The sequence below is a fragment of the Eurytemora carolleeae genome, unplaced genomic scaffold (genome assembly GCF_000591075.1).
Source record: "Eurytemora carolleeae unplaced genomic scaffold, Eaff_2.0 scaffold486, whole genome shotgun sequence".
NCBI lineage: Eukaryota > Metazoa > Arthropoda > Copepoda > Calanoida > Temoridae > Eurytemora > Eurytemora carolleeae.
This window is the reverse complement of record NW_019396419.1, coordinates 1-17364: the sequence shown is the minus strand read 5'-3', so window position 1 is coordinate 17364 and position 17364 is coordinate 1. Positions and strand designations below refer to the sequence as shown.

The 17364-nt window shown below is 32.1% G+C and overlaps 1 protein-coding gene across 1 annotated transcript in view; it reads left to right on the top strand.

Moving 5' to 3' along the window:
• Window positions 1–10614, top strand: part of LOC111702941 (FMRFamide receptor) — a gene marked incomplete at its 3' end in the record, with an annotated part of 29820 nt that extends 19206 nt beyond the window's left edge. The window contains 4 exon segments of the mRNA XM_023474759.1: window positions 3508–3590; window positions 6000–6185; window positions 7705–7810; window positions 10502–10614. Of these exon segments, the coding sequence (XP_023330527.1) occupies window positions 3508–3590; window positions 6000–6185; window positions 7705–7810; window positions 10502–10614 (488 nt within the window).
• Between the last annotated feature and the right edge of the window lie 6750 nt (window positions 10615–17364).

The window sequence follows — 17364 nt, the reverse complement described above, 5'->3', positions numbered from 1 at the left end:
TATCTTTAACTTTACGTAAATTGATTGATTCCTCCCTCTTTCTAGTTCTCTCAAAATCAAAAATTGTGAAAAGTTAGATTAAAGGAATTGAGTCTTAGCCACAATCTCTGATTTTTTAATCCCAATATCTGTACAACCCAAAGTCGTAGACCTTATATACTTCAAACTATGAATTTTGATGAATTAAATTATTTAAGTTTGAAATAACGAAAGTTTACACCATCAGGTTACAAGGGTATAAAGATTAGAAAATTCGAATTTGTGACAAAAACTCAATTCCTTTAAAAACGAAGATTCGAATAAAAATGTACAGGAAAAAAAATTGAAATTCAGGATTTTTCAGCACTTTTTGCGAAGTAGATATATGAATATAAAATCTGTATATATCTTTAATATTTGACTCTTTTCTTCTTCTTTGAATAGAATTTGAATTCAAGCCTTCAAATTAAACTTCTTCGTGTAAGTTTCTATTCGATCTCATATCTCATACAAATGAAAAACAAACACAGGCAAACAAGATTACTACTTCGTATAGTAAGAATGATATATATGGTGTCATTTTTCGTTATCTATATATACAAAGTTGTAATCTATGTTTGTCTTTTTGTTTGTTTGTCCGATCATAACTCAGGAACCCCTGGACCAATTTGCCTCAAATTTTGATTGGGGAACTCAAAATTGTCATTTTAGTTTTTCTTAAAATTACAACATTATCTATTTTCAAACATTATCTGTAATTTGTCCTCTATTGCTTCTAGTCAACATTAATCGTTCTGAAAACAGAGCCTCGAGTTAAAGTATAGTTTAACTTCAATTTTGTTTTCCACAAGTGGAGTTTTAGTCCAGTTAAACTAAGCAACTGTCGTGCAATAACTGCAAGATTATCTTTTAACCACCTACGAAGTTCACTTGGAACAAGCTGGCGGGGGAAAAAAACTTTTTTTTCCGAGTTTGTTATTTTCAAAGATTAAAAACAATACAGATGGAAAACTAGACGTCGTCCTTTCAAGATTTAGGCGTTTTAGTTTACAATAACCCTGAGGCAGAGGCCCAAAGGAGTTACGCTTACGCACATGTATTCAGAATAGGTTATTGTATAATGTATACATTACACAGGAAAAAAGTAGGCTGAATAACGCCAAACAAATACATTTTATAGGGATGCAAAAATATTGGCAATACAAACGTATTTTTATCATACAAAAATTGGTTCTATTTGATAAAGTATAAAAAAAAATATTAATTAAAAGACGGCCTTAAAAACTCTTTTTCTTATGATAATTAATCATATTATAGGGCGGGCCGGGTCGATCCTTTTTCCATTGTATTCCATACTCCTTGTCTCTCTCTGTCTTGTAATTCAACGCTGCCTGCGCAGAACTCCTTTGGTTTATTGTGAACGAAAAACCCTTAAATCTTGAAAAGACGACATTAGTGTTCTAAATATATATTCTTATTAATCTACGGTTATTTGGTTGAAAAGTCAGTGTTAACCCCCACTTTGAAAACTAGTTGTTCCATCAAGTTCTGGAATAAATACACAATTATACACATACACAATTTCGACGCTCCATGCTATATAAAATACAAGGCTTTTAGGACGCTTCGCACCCCCTTTCCTAAAAATAATTTTAGCTTTTAACTGTTGCTCTGAAAGTCGTATCTGATTTTCTAATCCCTATATCTCAGCAACCAAATGTCGTAGACATTTGATATTTCAAACTATCAATTCTGTTAGATCAAAAATCTCAGTTTGAAATACAGTAGGTTTGCACCACAAGGCTTCAAAGATATCAAGACTATAAAACTTAAAGTTTTTGACAAAGACTCAATTCCTTTGTCGGCTTTTTTGGTTTATTTTCACGTTTATTGGATACAAGCGGACAGACAAACAGACAGACAGATAGACAGATAAGCAAAGCATAAATAGAGATGATTCGCCATTTCTTATAAAATATAATAATGTTTGAAACTAAACTAAGAAGAAGACGGAAAGAAACAAGGGCGTATACAGAAATAATTCTAACGGTTGGGGCCAAATTTGCGCGACGCGAAACATTTTTTTTGCCCCCCCCCTCCTTAGGAGCTCCTAGGGGGGGGGGGCAAAATTTGAACTGTAAATATAAAATTCTTGGATATCAGACATAAGTATAAGATACTTTAAAGGTACAAATACATACAGTTCAATTACCTTGCATGTACTATACTTGTATTTAAACTAGAGATAGTAAGAGACATCTTTGAAAATGAAAAACTCAACTTAAACTTAAATTTTATGAGATGAAAAAGGACAGAGGTCCAGAAAATAATTATAATAAATAATAATATAAAAAAAGTATTAGTTCAATTGTAATCTATATAATAAAGCTTTTCGTTCATTTATATGTTTGTATGGCTGGCCAAACGGTTGAATCAAATCAAAGTGAATAAATATTTGTTCGCTTTGGAATCAAATGGGCTGAATTTTAGTAAGGAAACTCATGAATACCTTCAAGGATGACATAAGCTAAATAAATTATAAGTTTTTTAAATTCGAATTTTTAAATTCCACGGGCAACGCCTGGCACTTCAGCTAGTTCGTAATAAAAAGAAATATTACAAGACGGTGGTGCAATGAATAAAGTAAATTAAATCCAAATAAAAAAATTTTAAAAAATGGTCTTTTACTACCTCTGCAATCTCAAGCCAAGCCAAACATTAGGATGAATGTGCATTCTAAATAGATTTTTCATTCGGACTTCTGTCATGGTGGCTCTGGTCCATGTATACAATCTTCTTAGAGCACTGAATGAACAGGAAATTATTTCGTTATGTTCTTCACTCTTGCCTCCCCCCCCCCGTATACGCCCTTGGAAAGAAAATATTGACAAATTGAATAGAACCTGCTGCTGCTCAATCATCTAGTATTGAATAGAACCTGGTAGCTGCTCAATCATCTAGTATTGAATAGAACCTGGTAGCTGCTCAATCATCTAGTATCATTCCTCGACACAGAAATATATTCTCCTCCAGCATTTAAGTGGACGTTTTAATAATTAAAAATAAAAACAAAAATCCTTTAAAAAAGAAAGTTTTCCAAAATATTTCCTGAGTATATTTTTTCAAAGCCTTCTTGGCTTTTTCAAACAACGTGGATTGCATTTTGTAAAATTAACAAGTTTTTACTTATTGACTTCGTTGTTATTGGAGTTTTTAAACCGAAAAATAATGGATTGAAGTTTTTTCGGACTTTTCCATAAAAACCATACGCCTTCCTTCCCCAAGGCATTTTTTCCAAGCTGGAACTTTCAAAGGTATTTTTCTAAGTGCAAGTTCCCAATGTGCAATTTCCCATGAGGTAACTTTTCAAATCTGTTATAGCAGCAGCGCTCATCCTAGCCGCAGCGATCGCACCTCTAGCCGATCCTAGCCGCAGAGATCGGTCCCCATGGGACTGGGAGCCTGTGGTGACTCAGAAGGCATAACCTGTCATTAGATGGTTTAAAAAAAGTAATTTGTTTATTTTAGGTTTCAACCTACTCCCAGATATTCCATCCTCTGATCACAACTGGTCTCATTCCACTTCTAGTTCTCAGCATTCTGAACTGGAGGTTAGTTCCTTTAGTTCCTTCAGTTCCTTTAGTTCTTTTAGTTCCTTCAGTTCCTTTAGTTCTTTTAGTTCCTTTAGTTCCTTTAGTTCCTTTAGTGCCTTCAGTTCCTTTAGTTCTTTTAGTTCCATTAGTTCCTTTAGATCTTTTAGTTCCTTTAGTAGTTCTTTTAGTTCCATTAGTTCCTTTAGATCTTTTAGTTCCTTTAGTTCCATTAGTTTCTTTATCCACTTTAGTTTCTATAGTTCTTTTAGTTCCATTAGTTCCTTTAGTTCCTTAATAGTTCCTTTAGTTCCTTAATAGTTCCTTTAGCTCCTTTAGTTCCTTTAGTTCTTTGTCTACAACATTAGGTTGCAAAGATTAAGGAAATAGGGCATTAAAAAATAAGTTTTTAAGGCGAGTTAAAATCCTTTATGGACGAAAGAAAGATAAAACTTTTCGAAATTTAATTTTCCTAACTCCCTGCACACACTAAAACATTTTTTGTTCTGCTCGTAGCTGTGTATAGAAAGGATGTATGATAAAAACTGGAAAACTAAAGATTACAATTCTAAGAATATAGTGAATTCTTTTGTATAGTTGTATAATGTAAATGCTCATGATGAACAGCTGCATTTCCTGAATTTACATAATATTGCATAAAACTGGACTTCTCAATCTTCTTATCTTTTATACTGTCAATTGTAGTTTACCGTTATTTTATTATAGAATTTAAGCTCCTTAGGCATGTGCGCCTCCCTTACTAGTAAAAATATTTATTCTTCTTCTTGCTTTTTATATCGAAGGGTTTATTACCGTCAGGTCCTTTAAAAATTAAATCTGATTGTTTCCACCGTTTCGACTTTTGATGAAAAAAATACTGTTATTTTCTCTTCTTAGTTTGAAATCGTTAATACGTGAAAACTGTTGAAGTTAAACATGTTTATGATTTGATAAATAAACGTGCTCTCTGTGTTTTCTAATTAAGAATAATTTGAAAAGAATAATTTGTGAAAACATTTATTGTTTATTTCAATAAAATATGTATAAATAGTTTTTAAAACCTAAATATAATAAAATGAAAAATAAATACAAAGGGAACTATGGTTCCAAATACAAACTCACATTTTCAAATCCCTAAATCTTTGAAACCTTATTGTGTAATCCTTTTATATTTCAAAATTGGATCATTTGATCTAACAGATTCATAGTTTAACGTATCAAAGTTATACAGTTTGTGGCAAAAACTCAGTCTTTCTTTCTTTTTTCTTTTCGTGTTTATGACTTGTCACCAGGATTTCTTTTGGTATTAAAGGATTAGGTTAATTAGATATAGTTGGTTCCAATAAGATCATCTACCAAATTATTTTCTTTAAACAAAACTACCCTTTTTCCTGCTGAAATTCAAGAAAACTGTTTAGAATAAGAAAAAGTCAAAAGTTGTTATAAAAACTATAATAGGAATGTGCTCTTATAACCTTAAAGGTTTCTGAACTTTTAAAAAGTTGCACAAAATCTGAGAACTTTTACTTTCAAAATTTGTGTTCAAAACATGTATTTAATGCACTTTGCCAAAGTTAGCCCTAAGAGATGAATTTTGTCAAAAATTAACCTTTTTTCCTGATATTTTCGCCTAAAATTTTTATTTTTATTTCATTTTTTTAATTTCATTTTTATAGAAAAGATGAAAACAGGCATATTGTAATCTTTTTTGAACAGAAAAAAGTTTACAGGGTTCCTTTGTGCATCGAGTTTAGAATTTACTAGAATACTGATAAACAACTGTAGAAGAGATATTGTCTAGGATACTGATAAACAGCTGTAGAAGAAATATTGTCTAGGATACTGATAAACAGCTGTAGAAGAGATATTGTCTAGAATACTGATAAACAACTGTAGAAGAGATATTGTCTAGGATACTGATAAACAACAGTAGAAGAAATATTGTCTAGGATACTGATAAACAGCTGTAGAAGAGTTATTGTCTAGGATACTGATAAACCACTGTAGAAGAGTTATTGTCTAGGATACTGATAAACAGCTGTAGAAGAGTTATTGTCTAGGATACTGATAAACAGATGTAGAAGATATATTGTCTGGGATACTGATAAACAGATGTATAAGAGTTATTGACTAGAATACTGATAAACAGCTGTAGAAGAGTTATTGTCTAGGATACTGATAAACAGATGTAGAAGATATATTGTCTGGGATACTGATAAACAGATGTATAAGAGTTATTGACTAGAATACTGATAAACAGCTGCAGAAGAGATATTGTCTAGGATACTGATAAACAGATGTAGAAGATATATTGTCTGGGATACTGATAAACAGATGTATAAGAGTTATTGTCTAGGATACTGATAAACAGCTGTAGAAGATGTATTGTCTAGGATACTGATAAACAGCTGTAGAAGATGTATTGTCTAGGATACTGATAAACAGCTGTAGAAGAGTTCACAGATCCTCTGTACAGCGTGCTGAGCTGAACCTGGCTCGTGTTATGATGGTTCTAGTTCTCAGCTTTATCCTTCTCCAGATACCCAGGGTTATCTTAGGGTTCTACGAAGTTTTCAATATACCAAACTATCTCAGATGTCTCCGCAAGGGATGCAGGTAATATATTACTGGTGGTTTTGTATTTTTCCAAAGGTATTTTTTTATTAGCGACTACCAAAGTGACAATTTCCCAAGAGAAAACTTCCCAAAAGTTAGGTTATGCCTTCTGAAGCACCGCTGCGACTAGAACAGGCTACGGCCGAGCGCTGCGTCTAGGAAAGACTTGGGAATTTTTTACTTGGGAAAATACCCTTTTAAAGTTTCCGCTTGGAAAAATGCCTCAAACTCAGATTTTCTAATGCCTGTACCTTTTCAACCTACAGACGTTGACCTTTGATATTTCAAACTATCAAAGGTTTACACAATCACGTTGCAGTGATATAGAGATTAAACAATTTGAGTTTGCGGCAAAAGCTCCAGGGTTCAAGGCTGCCACCGATTTTAGGAAGAATTGAGGAGTTGGGATAAATTAGGCCATTTAAACTTAAAGAAAAAAATCAAACTCTAGTTTACACTATTTGATCAGAAATTTCTGTAAATATCAAAATTGTCAAAAATTAGGCTCTCGGTACCACTCAGGAGTTTTTTGGAACACACGTTTGAAAATATACAATGTACATTGTACATTCACATATTATAACAAACATACAATACATATGTTTTTTATCAATGTGAATACAATAATCTTTTAAAAATATCTTATCAAACATGTATGATGAATGATATAAGTATTTCTCACAAATATAAAATCTACAATTTTTCAACTCTGAATCCTACAAATACTAAAAATTCCTGCAAATCCTACAAATTTATACAAATCCTAAAAATTCCTGCCAATCCTAAAAATTCCTACGAATCTACAATTCTTGCTTCAAGCTGTGTGTTCACAGTCGAATAAAACTGACACGATCCATTAGTTTTCAATGTAAAACATAAACTTGTATTTTTTTTGAGTTTTTTTTATGTTTTCCCTCCAAACAGTTCAACTTTTATTGTTTTTGTTATATTTCATAAATGTATTACGTACTTTTTTTCTCGATTACATATTTTCCGATTTGTTTATAAGATATTTATTTTCAATTTTATTGTTTAATATTAACAATAAAAGTAAGTATCTTTATATTTTACAACTACTTTATATATTATTATAAATTCATAAATGTATTCTAAAGTTATTTTTAAAATTTTTGTTCTTTGCAATGATTTGACGTTTGTATGATGCCAAATCCCCCATTTCATGCTTAGAAATATTATCTATCTTTTATCCCCCGCTCTACGAAGTTTTCAGGAAAAAACCGCGCATTTTTATCTCAATAGACGATAAAATTGTGTATAACTTTCATTGTAAAGTAGTTGTAAATAATTATTACTACGTACTTTACTGTGTAGGGAAATAGTTGTACACAATTTTATTGTTTTTTGAGATGAAAATTCGCAAATGTTTTCTCTAAAACTTCGCAAAGCGGGTCATTATTTTAATTAATTGATCCAAGAGACGTTAAATAGTTTAACTCACTCTGTTGGGGAAATAATAGCTCGGTAATGTAAAAGGCGATAAAAAAACGTTTTTTTCCAGATTCATCCCGAGTACCTGGCAGTGGATGGTAGATATATTTGTTCGGTTTCTCACACTTCTCAACAGTTCAATCAACTTCGCCATATACTGCTTCACCGGCTCTAAGGTAACACATTTTTTAAATGAAACATCCATAATTATAAAGTATAGATATCCTAAATCGTTTTCTCTATATCTTTGCAATCTGATATTTCAAACTTTAATTATTTTAACAGAATTCATGGTTCAAAATAAAATTAGGTTGATAAGGAATAGAAAACTGGACTTTAAGGAAACTGATCAGTTCCTTATTGCTTATTACGATGAAGAACAAAGTGTGACAGAAAAAAATCATGGATTTCCTAAAAATTTGTTTTTGTGAATAAGCATAGTTTTTTTCTCTTGCTTTTCATTAAATTTTTTTCTATTAACCCAGTTCTTTATTTTTCAGGCTAAAGTTATTCCTTCCATGAATTGTAAATCTTTTCGTAAAATGACTAAAAATTAATGTAAGTTTTATAATTCCCCGAATTTCTCTTTAGTTCTACTCTTGTTGATATTATTTTATACGAATCTAATCGACACACACCACATTCTTGCAAGTTAAACTGACATTTCCAAACTTAATAAGATTTTTTTTCTTCTGAAAACAGGTTTTTCAAACTTTGTAGTAAATACCGTACTCTTAAAAGTTCGTCACAAACCGTATCAGTCCAGGCTCAACCCATCCGCTATCCAAGTCAACCAGGGCACAGCCCACCTGGCTCTAAATGCCACAAAGGGAAACAAGCATAACTATCAACCAAGCAATTTCTCAGACTCTAAATGCCACACAGGGACACAAGTGTAGCTATCAACCAAGCTATTTCTCAGGCTCTAAATGCCACACAGGAACACAAGCGTAGCTATCAACCAAGCTATTTCTCAGACTTTAAATGCCACACAGAGACACAAGCATAGCTATCAAACAATCTATTACTCAAACTCTAAATGCCACAATGGGACACAAGCATTTGCTACTTATCAAGCCCTTAATCGATCTCTACCCTATAACGAGGTATGATTTCAAACCGGTTTATATGTTTCATGTGAAAGTTAATAGACATAATTACAATTCCTACGTCGTTATCTATATCACATGATTAAGGTAATCATATTACGTAGTACAGCACAGTTGAAATAGGGGCATTTAAGATTTGCGTATTTATAGGATACGCGAGGATAGATATAACATAGTTAAGCTATCTTCACACATCTTTACAAGTTCAATGCACTTATTAAAAAGGGTTTAAGCTAACCATGCTACGTATTCATTTGAAACGCAGTTCAAATGAATAATGGGGTTTTACGTAGAAGTTTACAAACATAGAAAATAAATAATGTACAATGTACTGTAAATTATACCGAATATCATGTGACCCGATATTTATTACATAGTATATTCATCAATAAAAGTTTACAATTTTATACTAATACTCTTTTCTTTGGTTATCGCATTTTATGATTGACAGGGTTTGCCAAAAAACAGGTGCCAGACAAGACTTTTATCATGAGTATAGTTTAGTTATTCAGAGGTGGTTTTCAGAAATGGGGTTTCTTGGTCCCAGTCTAGCATTTTTTGTTTTCTAAAAATGTGGTATGATGACAGCACTGCAAGGCTTGATAGATTATCGCACATTGCTTTGAAACTAACACTTGCAGAGTAATAATTTTGTCTCCATTTAGATTAAATCCACAATCATTCTTACTCTGTGGAAATTCAATGATTGGATTGAAAACCATCAGAAATATGATGGGACTAAGCGGGTCATCTTGAAATACTCCTCTTTTAAAGGGGAATCCATCAGTTGTCCGTAAATACACGGGAAAGTTGGTTGTTATACAGGGTGTTGATATAAAGCTGAATTTCTGCAGGAACATTAAACCTTTTGAGGGTATGTATGATGAGAGGGTGCGGCACTGAACCAAATGCATCTTCTAAATCGAAAAATCATTACATGAATCGTTTTCTTGTTTGTCTTTACTTGGCTTATAATCTCTTCAAGGACGACATTATGCTCAATAATGCCATTATTGCCCGGCAGAAAGGCCTTCTGTACTTTCTCATCAATGTAATTATTTACTGTTAAAAACTTGGTCAGTCTTTTGCAGAAAGAGAAAGATATGGTAAGTTTTTGTAATGGAAGATGTAAGGTCATGCGAAAGTTTCCTGGGTTATTTGTCGGTCCTTTCTTTTTTAGTAATTTGACCACGCTGTGTAACCAGGAAGGGGGAGGAGATCCAAGAACATTCACTTTATTATACAGGGTGGCTAAAATGTGGTGGAGACACTTGAATTTGAATAATATCTCATACGGGATACCATCAGGACCTTGAGAGGATTTTAGATTTGCACTTTTTAATATATTTGTTACATCCTTTGGGCGTTGGGGCTCACAAATGAATGGCTCAAAATTTGGAGATTAATGGGTTTTTGACACAAAGGGAAACCAGTTTAAACTGTTCAAGTCTATGTTACCGGGTGTGCTGGGTGACACAATTTAAAATAAATTATGAGAAATAAGATATTTCAGAAAAAAAACAGTTTCACTGTTCTTTAAACGCTCAAGGCAATATCTATCCTGAGCGAAAACTTTAGAATGGTGGATATCGAGATCAATGCTTGATCTCCTCTTTTTCTAAATCTCGAGTTTAAATATTGCTTGTTCTTCTCTTGTTATTAATCTCCAGATTAATCAACCGATCGGGATTAAGGATATCTAATTATAAAGTTTTCAGCTCTGGAAAAACGAAGTCTTTTCAACTTTTATTATTTTAGTTTCGTGAGAGTTTACGAGATCTTCTAGGGCTCCCTGAGTCTGCTGGAGGAGCACTAGTTGCCCCTGGTCCTCAAGGGGAAGAAGATAGAGGTAGAACACAAGCACATCACAGGTTGGTTTAGATACAGGGTTACCCCCTAGATACAATAGATATAATATATATAACTAGCTGTTGCCCGTGAAATTTTGAAAAAAATATCTTTTGTTTTCAAAATAAAAAATAATTCGATTTTTGAAAAAAAACATCGAATTTTTTTATATCCCCATGTTATCCCAGCTTTATCTACATATATATATATATATATATATATATATATGAGCGAAGATATATGATAAAACAAGACATTCTTATATATATGGGTTGCGTATAGCCGGCCAAATGGCTGGACCGATTCGGCTGAAATATTTTATGGACACTCATGGGTGGCTGGGACGGGGGTTATGGATTTCTTTTATAACATGGATAATTTCTCATACTTGTGTGTCAAATCTAAAGTAATCTAAAGTACGAGGTCACAAAGTTCACCTTCTCCTCCTCCATGTCCAGTTTAGTATGAACAATAAACATCACGTAGTTTCCAGCTCATATATGTAAATTAAGGGAACACGACACCCTGTTAAATATTTGTAGATTGTTTATATTCATTTAGAAATATTTCCTAAACAAATATTTTAGATGATAAATTAACCAGACAACATATTTTGCAATCTTGCCTCTCAAAACTAACCTCATGTCAGTCTATAGTTTTCCTAGTGTACATCACAAGTATCTAGTGTGGAGGGGGGGGGGGAAGCCACGTTGTATTGTAAACATAATGGTAAAAAAACGGCAACATGCTGTCACCGGCCAGCAAGGGCGTTTTGAGGAATTTATCCATGGGCGCTAATTTTCTTTCCATGGGGCTGAGCAACCATCGCCCCCCCCCCCTGAAGACGCTCAAACTTTCTACCCCTATATCTTTGCAACCTTATGGAGTAAACCTTTGATATTTTTATCTTTGATTATTTGATCTAACAGAATTCATAGTTTGAAATATCTAAGGTCCATTACATTACATTGAAAAGATAAAGGGATTATAAAATCAGAGTTTGTGGCAAAGACTCAATTTATTAACAGAACAGAGACTATCTGGGAGAAATTGTCCGTATAGCGTGAACACTGGATATGATGTAAGAGTTTGCAAATACCTGAAGAGATGCAAATATAACATATATGGACAAATATTCGTATTTTAAATATAACTGTTTCTAAATATTTAGGTGGAGAAAATTAATGAATTTCCTTTAATCATAAATTAATCGAAATAACAGATTTACGATTCAAGATTTAAGAGTTTTTTGTTCACAATAACCATGAGGAAGAAGCCCAAAGTAGTTAAGCGCAGTCGGCGTAGAATTACAAGACAGAGAGAGCCCGTTCTACTTCGACTGCGCTTAACTCCTTCGGGCTTCGGAACTAGTGTCGAAACCTGGTTTCCCGAATGGGGTAAAATAGAAATCAAAACATTTTTAAAGAAATGTTATTTTGTATTTTTAGTTGATTTTTACGTTTTCTCTCTATTTTCTACTTCTTGATGTAAATCTACACAAATGTATAAATATATATATATATATATATTTCAGTTTTTAACTTCACATTTTTTATTAAAAAAGAATTAAACATAATGTTTCACGCCTATCATGACGATCCTCAGTAGTTACAATTCTTTAAACAACAATATATATATATATATACCCCAGAAAGGAAACCCGGGAGTTTCGTCCAACGATACTCCTCTAAATTTTAAACTATTTAAATTGAGCTGATTTTATAGCATGAAATCCACTACAAACTCTACAGAAGGAGAGGGTAATATGTATGCCATATTACTGGTACAACTTTGTGACCTCGTAGCTTCTCTAGTTTTCATTTAAATTACAAGTATGAGAAAACCGGTTACTATAAAAAATTGTTTGTCCTTCTCAATAGCTCCGTTGAGATAAGATGAGTTATGATTGAACACAAAAAAAGATTTGAATCTAACGTGCAATTCACTTTAGTTTAACGTAAAACGTGAGATCCTCTTTAACAAAGTTCGTAATATACTTACATGTAAAAAAATAAAGAACATTCCCTTAAAAGACAATTTAGAAGGATGAAAGATGAAATATTAAGTTCTATTCAAGCTTGGATGTTTGAAAAGTTTGAAATGCAAAAGCTTAAATTCTGAAATGATATTGCATATTTATTCAAACTTAAACTATTAAACTATTTTCTCTCTGAAGTTTACATATAATTACTATTTGAAGGTCATAAACCAGAGCTCTATAAAAACAGAGTATTCAATTCAAAGCCCTCTTTTAGATTTCATAGAAGTTAAACTGCACTTTAGAATTTGTAAATGGTGTGCAAAAGTTATACATTTATTCTTAATGTCTATAAAAGTTTTCTTAATTGAAACCTTTTAGGAATAAAAAAGTTTTGCCAGAACAGAAAAGTTAGAGAAAGATATAAAAAATTAAGATTAAAGGGACCGTATAGGCGTAATTTCAAGTAACCAACCATTCGTGGAGTAGCTTCTGCAGATTGAGAAAACTACACGATAAAACTTTAACTGATGAAGGATGACGGACTTTCCCTTGTTTCTCAGCAGAAACATTTGTAATTGTTGATATTTTTTTGAATTGAGTTCATACTGTACGCTAACGTACACTCCAGTTGTTCCGAAAGTTGCTTTGATTAAAAAATATTAATATTTTCTTTCCAGAAGTCGAAGAAAATTAATACTTCGCGTGGGACATAGACTATTAAGGATTTTCAAGTAACAATATGTATGCATCGTTAGCTGCGTTGAGTACGCTAGAGTACACTCCGGTTGTTCCGCAATTATAACTCCATTTTAGAGATAAACACACAGGTCACACATTGTCATTGAACTAAGGTATTTCACAGATGTTCATGCTTAAAATTATGCTAATAGTCCCTGTTGTGTTGTGGTGAATAGGGCGATTAAGACTTAAAAGGTTAAAATTATTTTATGGCTTTCTACAAACATTTTTATCGCAATGCAATTGTAAACCAGGAAATTTCTATCGTATCTCTTCATTTTTGTAAACTTTAGCAAGTTTTTATGTACTTGTATTTCACTTCAGAAAAGTGTACTGCATTTGGGGTGTTGAAATTATGTTATACAGAAAAAAACACTCCCTTGCAGTATACACGATGTGGTCTGTAGCTGTATAACTGTATTTTGTATGTCTGTAGCTGTATAACTGTATTTTGTATGGTTGTAGCTGTATAATTGTATTTTAAATATTACAAGGAAAAACGAAATTTTCTCTCAATAGGTGACATGTTTGCTAAGATAAAATAAAAAAGTGTAAAAACAGAAAATGAAGAACATGTAAAATTTAACTTATTTCATTGTAATATAAGCACTTAGTCTAAAATTATTCCTATTATTTTGTCGGACACAAAAACTGAATTGACACTTGTGACGTAAGAATACAGCTGTACTGAGAGTGTACAAATTCTTCGTCGCCATCTATTGTACTTGACAATCTATTTGCAATCTAAGTGACAAATATGATTGCCAAAACTTCCCTCGGGGCCTGTAAGTGTGAAAAGAAAATCAAGGTTCTTTACTGGTTTGTGGTCAACAAATTAAAGACAAATTTTAAAGAAAAAAACGTAAAAAAAGAAAGATTATGATTTTTTAAAACAGATTATATGGATTGTAACCATAATCAGGGGGATCAATTTTTACGATTTTTTGGCCTTAGTTAAAAATACATGGTGTGGTGACCCAAATAAAAAACAGGGATTTGCGGTTTAAAGTCCCAATAATATTTTGAAATTACTTGAAAAAGTGTTGTAAGTACTAAGTAGTATATAGTTTTTAATTTTAGAAGGGGTCGTTTAAGTAACATTTTTCCGTTTAGCGCTAAACTGTCAGATTTTTGAAAACCTATATATTAACTTTAAACAATTAACAATTTTTACTATTCTCTTCAAATCTATATTGCAGAGATAAAACATTTTAACAATGCTTAGAAATCATAATAATGAATACTTATTTAGGTTACTATAATGTTTATATCTCAAATTATTTTATATTTCCGATTTGATGCCATGCAAAAAAATTTCCAAGGTCCATCAAAGCTATTTCAGAAATGGGACAGGGGTTTCTGCAACCTATTTTTTTAGTTTCTCTTTATATAAAATTCTGGGTATAGAACTACGTAAAAGCGTTAGATTTCAGAAAGCCCAGAAGAGGAATTTAAGGGGGTTCAGATAGATGAAAATTAATTTTTTTGTCCCTTAAAGAGAGTGACCGGCTATGTAAGGTAGTTCAACTGAGGACGCAGTGTTGTGGAAAACTTCTTTAGGATTCATTCGAGACATATTACACTTTTTAAAAATCTGTAAATCCTGAGTTTGAGCGCAAATTCGACGTTCAAAACTCCTGATTTGGGGGTGGATACGCTTTCAGAATTAGTTTTTTTAAATTATTAATTAACGACGACATAAAATGTAAAAATATTTTACAATTAACTACAGACGCCATGTATAGGAACATCTTGAGAAAATAAAAATTAATCTTATCATCGAAAATAAGTAATCTTGTTCAATTATTAGTTTCTATTATCTCATTACTCTAGTTTCTCGTTATTCACAAAGATGTTCGCAGATTTTCTATAATTATTATTGAAAAGACGACATTTAAAGAATTTGAAGAAATCTGCGAATAAATTCAAAGAAAATTAGAAATTCAATAAAATAATGAAAACGAAATAATCGACTTTAGCATTGATTTATTGACAAATTTTTTTTATGAAATATGTTCCTAGCCATCTAATTAGATTACTCTATAATTTTTACTTTATTTTTCGTTGTCGTTATTTAATAATTTAAAAAAACTAATTCTGAAAACGTATCCACCCCCAAATCAGGAGTTTTGAACGGCGAATTTGCGCTCAAACTCAGGATTTACAGATCTTTAAAAAGTGAAATATGTCTCAAATGAATCCTAAAGAAGTTTTCGACAACACTGCATACTCAGTCCAACTACCTTACATAGCCGGTCACTCCCTTTAAGCAATATTAATTAGCTGAAGTTACCAGAGCGATTTTCAAATATTCGACATGGTTTTACACCGAATGGAAGGATCAGAAGACAAAAACTTACTTCAACGACAGGACCCCTTTTAGAATTTAAAATTGTTTGCTCTGGCAATTTTTAAGTCTTTTCTAACGATTAAAGGGGCTAAAAAAATCCTAATCCCTGTGTTTTTTGGGCCACCCTGTATTTTAAAAATATCGAAACAAAAACAAATGGACAGTTTTCACCGGCTCTAGGGGGCATCTTCTTATATCAATATTTACAATCGATAGTTTTTTAGTTTTTTTTTATATCAATATTTACAATCGATAGTTTTTTAGTTTTTTATATCAGAATTTACAATCGATAGTTTTTTTTAGTTTTTTCTTTTTACTACTGGCTTTTTTTTATTTTTGAAATGCTAAATACTAATTCCGGTCATTTATTTTAGGAGAATTATTTCTACAGAAACTCTTGTTTATATGGGCACATGACATAGATATAGAGTGGGGGGAGGGGGTTTAATTCCAAAAAAATATCATAATAAATGAGCCCCTCTTTAAAGGGAGAAACTGGCTAGACCTGGTAGTTTAGCTGAAAGTGCAGTATTGTGGAGAAATTTCAGAGAGAGTACGGTGTATAATTGTTTAGCAAGAGCGCAAATTCATTCTTTAAAATTCTCCTGGACTGTCCATTCTGGAGGGATGATTTTGATAATTTTTCAAGAATGATGATAACATGTAATATAAAATCTACAATACTGCATTCTCAGCTCGACTAACATGTCGAGCCGGTCTTTACCTTTAATTGGTTTGATAAACTCACTCTTAGTAATGTTGTGAAACAAAGATGGTTCTGTTCTAATCCTTGTTATTTGCCAGAAAATACTCAGAAACTTGGCTGTAAATGAAATCATCCACTTCCCCCACACTAAATACTAGATCTTAATATTTTACATGTTGGCCGCCATATCTAGATCTTATGTCAGGTGTATATACTATATAGCTGTATGTACGTAGGTTTGGTGTTAGGTTATATAAAATGTTAGTGTTATCTTAGGTATTTTTCATGATGGTGTTTAGTTATATTTTTATGTTATGTTTATGCATATTACAAAATTTAATCAAATAGAAAAGAAACAAGAAAAGTGCAAAAATGGCTGGGGGGCTTATTAAGTTTATCGAAAAAATAAAATCATGAAACTCAGATATCCAAAATGTAATCGAAAATATTGGGAACGTATTTTTCCCATAATTTCTAGACCGCAAAACTTTTTAATCATAATTGTGTATTGATTTTTCTAATAATACTGATAAGCAAGCAACTGTAAGGGCCGAGATATCTAATTTTTCAATAGGGAGACAGAACTAGATCAGGATCTATAATCCCTGAACTTAAGGGGTATGTAATCGTAATTTCAAGTGAACCTCCATTGATAAAAAGGCTTGTCTCATTAAGAACCTTACGCTTAAAGGGAGTGACCGGCTATTTTAATAGTTGAACTGAGAATAAAGTATTATTGTATTGTATTGTATTGTATTATCATCGAAAATAAATAATCTTATTCAGTTATTGGTTACTGTAATGTCTCATTGTTCATAAACTTTTTCTGTAGATTTCCTGGAATTTTATTGAAAAGACGACATTTTAAGAGTGTTTCGCTACTTAGCGATATCCCTAAAGACCAAATATATATACCGTGTGGTATTTCTCAGGACCGGATCGTAAGACTCCCTTCTCTCAACGCTCTTCATAATAAAAAGGATGATAGTAAGGTTCCG